The sequence below is a fragment of the Carcharodon carcharias genome, chromosome 24 (assembly GCF_017639515.1).
Source record: "Carcharodon carcharias isolate sCarCar2 chromosome 24, sCarCar2.pri, whole genome shotgun sequence".
Lineage (NCBI taxonomy): Eukaryota > Metazoa > Chordata > Chondrichthyes > Lamniformes > Lamnidae > Carcharodon > Carcharodon carcharias.
In genome coordinates this window covers 7050022-7057079 of record NC_054490.1, presented here as the reverse complement: position 1 = coordinate 7057079, position 7058 = coordinate 7050022, and the positions used below count along the sequence as shown (strand labels likewise).

Below are 7058 nucleotides of genomic sequence, written 5' to 3'. Positions count from 1 at the left end.
GGAGGGATGGAGATGGGACGTGGTGGGGAAGGGGAAGGGGAGGGGAGGCGGGGGTTGGGGGGGGGGGGGGGGGGGGGGGGGGGGGGGTGGGGGCGTTGCAGGGACAGGGAGGGGCGGGAAACACGAGAAGGGCAACAAGCCAGATCCGAATGCTTGGTACGGGAGTCTCTCTCTCTCGATTGCAGAACAATCCGGCGCTCTTGGACCTCGGGGAACAGGACAATCCGACCATTCACCCACCCACTTAACATTCCGCGGCACTGAGAGATCGACACCGGCACTTTAACCCATTCGTCGGCCACCACCCCACCCCCCACCCCCCGGCCGACCACCCCCTCCACGTACATCCTCACTGGCCCAGGAACAATCCACCACCAACCCAACCCCACCCTCATCCTCACCCCCCCACCCTCGCCCACTGAACGGGGTCCGCGGAGGACCCCGAGTAAACATTTGCCGCCTCGTTTCCAAACCCTGCATAGTCCGGCTCGGTGGGGGGGACTGTGGGCGAGACGGCCGGGGGGGTGGTTTGGTGGGGGTGGGGGGGGGGGGGGGGGGTGGTGGTGGTGTTCGTTGTCCATCTTTCATTTGAGGAGCTGGTATCGGTGGGGGGTTGGCGGGGTTTCTTCCCTCGCCAGTTGCTACTCCTTAACCCTGGACCGGGTGCCCCCACCCCAGCTGCTGCCAGCCACTGAGGTGAGGTGGGGGTGGGGGGGGGGTATTCCAGTTGTGCAGCCTTCCTTGGCCGAATAGCCGGTCAGAATTTTTGTCCCCTCCACCTGCCTCTCCCTCTGTGGGGGGTGGGGGGGGGGGGTGCTGTTTTCACGGGGTGAAGCAACTGGGCCCCTCCCAGGAGGGGAAAACTAAAGAAGAAAGTGCCAGAGGGAATTGGTGCTGGGGGTGGCTCAACCTGCCCCAACATCTTGTCCCTCAAAGCAGATGGAGGGGTGAGCTGCCGCCGGGTGGCCACCAGCTCCCGCCGGCGCTGTAGGAGAAGGAGGAGGAGGAAGAAGAAGGGAGGGCGGATCCTTTTTTTTGCCCTCCCCCAAACCCCTTCCTGGGGTCGACTCCTGTCCACCGCCGCATCCTCCTTGTCGGACCAAAAAAAAAAAAACCGGCGGCCAAAAGCCCACGGGCCAGCCGCCGCGCCGATTTTAACTCGACGCCATCTTTGTGCGGGTCAAAGGGCCGGAACGCTGGGAGGTGTGGGGGCCGGTAGAGAGTGTCCCGCTGCCGGCTGTGCCCCTCACAAAGATGGCGGCGGCGGCAGCGTCCTTTCCCCCCCCCCTCCCCCTCTGCGTTTAAATAAAGTTTAATTGAAGGTCGAACGGCCGTTGATTGAATTATTATTATTGTTTTTTTTGTTGTGGTGGCGACGTGAGAAAAAGCGCCTCGCCGCCTTGCTCTAGGCGAGGGAGGGAAACACACGGCGGCGCGGAAAGTAAAAATTAATAGACGGGGTGTGACCGTTTATTTTTTTCAATGCTCTTTATTGTTCCCGCCCGGCGGTGACAATCCGCCCCCTGTCCATGTGGGCCCAGAGGCAGCGGCTGCAGACAGCTTGTACCCGGGCGGCGCTGCTGCACTGACGCTGCTGCTTCCCCCTCTCCCTGTGCTGTCAGTGCCTGTTCTCTCTGTGACCCCCCTCCCCCGGGAATGGACCCCCTCAAGGCGCAGCAACTGGCAGCGGAGCTGGAGGTGGAGATGATGGCCGACATGTACAACAGGTGGGTGCGGCCCCCCCTCCCCCTCACCCCCCCCCACCCATCCCCCACCCCCCCTCCCCCCTCACCCCCCCACCCAACCCCCCTCCCCCTCACCCCCCCACCCATCCCCCAACCCCCCTCCCCCTCACCCACCCACCCATCCCCCTCCCCCTCACCCCCCCACCCATCCCCCACCCCCCCTCCCCCTCACCCATCCCCCACCCATCCCCCACCCCCCCTCCCCCTCACCCCCCCACCCATCCCCCACCCCCCATCCCCCTCACCCCCCCACCCATCCCCCACCCCCCCTCCCCCTCACCCCCCCACCCATCCCCCACCCCCCCTCACCCCCCCACCCATCCCCCACCCCCCCTCCCCCTCACCCATCCCCCACCCCCCCCTCCCCCTCACCCCCCCCACCCATCCCCCACCCCCCATCCCCCTCACCCCCCCACCCATCCCCCACCCCCCCTCCCCCTCACCCCCCCACCCATCCCCCTCCCCCCTCACCCCCCCACCCATCCCCCACCCCCCCTCCCCCTCACCCCCCCACCCATCCCCCACCCCCCCTCCCCCTCACCCATCCCCCACCCCCCCTCCCCCTCACCCCCCCACCCATCCCCCACCCATCCCCCACCCCCCCTCCCCCTCACCCATCCCCCACCCATCCCCCACCCCCCCCTCCCCCTCACCCCCCCACCCATCCCCCACCCCCCCTCCCCCTCACCCCCCCACCCATCCCCCACCCCCCCTCCCCCCTCACCCCCCCACCCATCCCCCACCCCCCCTCCCCCTCACCCCCCCCACCCATCCCCCACCCCCCTCCCCCTCACCCCCCCACCCATCCCCCTCCCCCTCACCCCCCCACCCATCCCCCACCCCCCTCCCCCTCACCCCCCCACCCATCCCCACCCCCACCCCCTCACCCCCCCCCACCCATCCCCCACCCCCCCCTCCCCCACCCCCCCCCACCCATCCCCCACCCCCCCCTCCCCCTCACCCCCCCCACCCATCCCCCACCCCCCCCCTCCCCCTCACCCCCCCACCCATCCCCCACCCCCCCTCCCCCTCACCCCCCCACCCATCCCCCACCCCCCCTCCCCCTCACCCATCCCCCACCCCCCCTCCCCCTCACCCCCCCACCCATCCCCCTCACCCCCCCCACCCATCCCCCCCACCCCCCCTCCCCCTCACCCCCCCACCCATCCCCCTCCCCCTCACCCCCCCACCCATCCCCCTCCCCCTCACCCCCCCACCCATCCCCCTCCCCCTCACCCCCCCACCCATCCCCCACACCCCTCCCCCTCACCCCCCCACCCATCCCCCACCCCCCCTCCCCCTCACCCCCCCCACCCATCCCCCACCCCCCTCCCCCTCACCCCCCCACCCATCCCCCACCCCCCCTCCCCCTCACCCCCCCACCCATCCCCCACCCCCCCCTCCCCCTCACCCCCCCACCCATCCCCCTCCCCCTCACCCCCCCCCACCCATCCCCCTCACCCCCCCACCCATCCCCCACACCCCTCCCCCTCACCCCCCATCCCCCACCCCTCCCCACCCCCCATCCCGACATGTACAACAGGTGGGTGCGGGGCCCCCCCTCACCCATCCCCCCCCCCTCCACCCATCCCCCCCCCCCCCCCCACTCACCCCCCTCCATCCTCCACCCCCCCCCCCATCCCGACATGTACAACCGGTGGGTGCGGCCCCCCCTCCCCCTCATCCCCCCCCCCATCCCCATCCCCCACCCCCCTCACACCCCTCACCCACATGTACAACAGGTGGGTGCAGCACCAGCCCCCCTCACCCCCTCTTCCTCCCCTTCCCCCCCCCCTCCCCATCCCCCTCCCTCTCCCCCATCCTCACCTTCCCCTCACCACTTGCAAACCCACCCTCACCTGGCCTCCCCTCCCCTCCTCCCCTCCTCCCCTCCTCCCCTCCTGCCCTCCTCCCCTTCCCCCTCACCCCTCCTCCCCTTCCCCCTCACCCCTCCTCCCCCCCTCTCCTTCCCCCATCCTCCCCTTCCCCCTCCTCCCCTTCCCCCTCCTCCCCTTCCCCCTCCTCCCCCACCTCTCCTCCCCTTCCACCCACCACTCCCCCCTCCCTCCACCCACCCTCCACCCCTCCCCCACCACCACCCCTCCCTCACTCCTGCAGCATGACCTCTGTCCCAGGCGTGAGGGGCAGTGGGTCCCACCCTCTGACCCAGGCGTGAGGGGCAGTGGGTCCCACCCTCTGACCCAGGCGTGAGGGGCAGTGGGTCCGACCTCTGACCCAGGCGTGAGGGGCAGTGGGTCCGACCTCTGACCCAGGCGTGAGGGGCAGTGGGTCCGACCTCTGACCCAGGCGTGAGGGGCAGTGGGTCCGACCTCTGACCCAGGCGTGAGGGGCAGTGGGTCCGACCTCTGACCCAGGCGTGAGGGGCAGTGGGTCCGACCTCTGACCCAGGCGTGAGGGGCAGTGGGTCCGACCTCTGACCCAGGCGTGAGGGGCAGTGGGTCCGACCTCTGACCCAGGCGTGAGGGGCAGTGGGTCCGACCTCTGACCCAGGCGGGTAAGGGGGCAGTGGGTCTGTCCTCTGACCCCAACATAGGGGGCAGTGGCTCTGCCCTCTGACCCGCCTGTAGGGAGATAGGGAGGTGGGGCTGAATGTTGGGGGGCCCTTTTGACTCTCTCCCCCCCCTCCCCGGGGAGCAGATGCTGTTGGGACACTCCAAATCCACTCCATCGCGAAGATCATTGTCTGATTTTATCCCTCAGTGTCACCTTATTCCAAGTGAAACCCTCAGGCCGTTCATACCTTTAGACTCAACTATTTCCACACACTCGTGGCCAATCTCCCACCTTTCACTCTCTGTAAACTTCAGCCCATCCAAAGTGCTGCCATTTTTCTCTTCTACTTGCAGCTGGTCCCTTTCACCTAATAGCCCCCCTTGCTTACTGATCTACATAATCTCCCTCTCTGAAAACCCTATTTCTGAGCACCGACCCTCCGACCGTGCGGCGCTCCCTCGGCGCTGACCCTCCGACCGTGCGGCGCTCCCTCGGCGCTGACCCTCCGACCGTGCGGCGCTCCCTCGGCGCTGACCCTCCGACCGTGCGGCGCTCCCTCGGCGCTGACCCTCCGACCGTGCGGCGCTCCCTCGGCGCTGACCCTCCGACCGGTGCGGCGCTCCCTCGGCGCTGACCCTCCGACCGTGCGGCGCTCCCTCGGCGCTGACCCTCCGACCGTGCGGCGCTCCCTCGGCGCTGACCCTCCGACGGTGCGGCGCTCCCTCGGCGCTGACCCTCCGACGGTGCGGCGCTCCCTCGGCGATGACCCTCCGACGGTGCGGCGCTCCCTCGGCGCTGACCCTCCGACGGTGCGGCGCTCCCTCGGCGCTGACCCTCCGACGGTGCGGCGCTCCCTCGGCGCTGACCCTCCGACGGTGCGGCGCTCCCTCGGCGCTGACCCTCCGACGGTGCGGCGCTCCCTCGGCGCTGACCCTCCGACGGTGCGGCGCTCCCTCGGCGCTGACCCTCCGACGGTGCGGCGCTCCCTCGGCGCTGACCCTCCGACGGTGCGGCGCTCCCTCGGCGCTGACCCTCCGACGGTGCGGCGCTCCCTCGGCGCTGACCCTCCGACGGTGCGGCGCTCCCTCGGCGCTGACCCTCCGACGGTGCGGCGCTCCCTCGGCGCTGACCCTCCGACGGTGCGGCGCTCCCTCGGCGCTGACCATCCGACGGTACGGCGCTCCCTCGGCGCTGACCCTCCGACGGTGCGGCGCTCCCTCGGCGCTGACCCTCCGACGGTGCGGCGCTCCCTCGGCGCTGACCCTCCGACCGTGCGGCGCTCCCTCGGCGCTGACCCTCCGACGGTGCGGCGCTCCCTCGGCGCTGACCCTCCGACGGGGCGGCGCTCCCTCGGCGCTGACCCTGCGACGGGGCGGCGCTCCCTCGGCGCTGACCCTGCGACGGGGCGGCGCTCCCTCGGCGCTGACCCTGCGACGGGGCGGCGCTCCCTCGGCGCTGACCCTGCGACGGGGCGGCGCTCCCTCGGCGTTGACCCTGCGACGGGGCGGCGCTCCCTCGGCGCTGACCCTGCGACGGGGCGGCGCTCCCTCGGCGCTGACCCTGCGACGGGGCGGCGCTCCCTCGGCGCTGACCCTGCGACGGGGCGGCGCTCCCTCGGCGCTGACCCTGCGACGGGGCGGCGCTCCCTCGGCGCTGACCCTGCGACGGGGCGGCGGGTGGGATCCGTGATCGACCCTTCACCCTCTGCGTGACCTCGGAGTCAACTCGATGGGAGGGTTAGGGGATTAGAGGGTGGCCATTTTCTGGTACCACAACACTGGGACGTTGATGACAGAGTTGACTCCTCACCAATGTAACGTTACTGTTCCTAACAGAGAGGGAAGGGATGTTGGGATATTAATCTTTCACCCTTTTTCTGAGGTCAGATCCAATCGGTGATGGTTGGTGAATGGTAATTCCTCTCAGCTCCCATCTTTCTTTGTTTCTTTCCCCCCACCCCTTGCAGAATGACTCATGCCTGCCATCGCAAGTGTGTGCCACCTCACTACAAGGAGGCTGAGCTGTCCAAGGGCGAGTCGGTTTGCCTTGACCGCTGCGTCGCCAAGTATCTGGACATCCACGAGCGCATGGGCAAGAAGCTGACCGACCTGTCCATGCAGGACGAGGAGCTGATGAAGAGGATGCAGCAGGGGAGCGTGGCTCAGTGAGGGAACGGCGCCAATGGGGAAACTGCGATCAATAAACTCCACCTTTCGCAATCACGCCGTGCCATCTTTTCATTGTAAGGGCTGGAGCTGGGGGTCTGAGAAGAGGAGTCTCGACTGACATTGAAATACCATCCAAGACCATCTCTCCAATCCCCTAACGTCCCCCATCGAAGACCATCCCCCTAATCCCCTAGCTCTCCCATTGAAGACCATCCCTCTAATCCCCTAACTCCCCCATCGAAGACCATCCCCCTAATCTAACTCCCCCATCGAAGACCATCCCTCTAACCCCCTAACTCTCCCATCGAAGACCATTCCTCTAACCCCCTAACTCTCCCATCGAAGACCATCCCTCTAATCCCCTAACTCTCCTATCGAAGACCATCCCTCTAATCCCCTAACTCCCCCATCGAAGACCATCCCTCTAATCCCCTAACTTCCCCCTTGAAGACCATCCCCCAATCCCCTAACTCTCCCATCAAAGACCATCCCTCTAATCCCCTAACTCTCCCATCGAAGACCATCCTTCTAATGCCTTAACTCTCCCATTGAAGACCATCCCTCTAATCCCCTAACCCTTCCATCGAAGGCCATCCCTCTAATCCCCTAATTCCCCATCAAAGACCATCCC

General features: G+C 68.2%; 1 protein-coding gene across 1 annotated transcript; it reads left to right on the top strand.

Annotated features, from left to right (window-relative positions):
• Positions 1 to 1467: 1467 nt before the first annotated feature.
• On the top strand, positions 1468 to 6481 carry timm10 (translocase of inner mitochondrial membrane 10 homolog (yeast)). Its single transcript, XM_041174010.1, has 2 exons — positions 1468 to 1727; positions 6226 to 6481. Exons 1-2 carry the CDS (start codon positions 1657 to 1659, stop codon positions 6425 to 6427), a joined length of 273 nt encoding a protein of 90 aa, XP_041029944.1. The 5' UTR covers positions 1468 to 1656; the 3' UTR covers positions 6428 to 6481.
• The last annotated feature ends 577 nt before the right edge of the window (positions 6482 to 7058 follow it).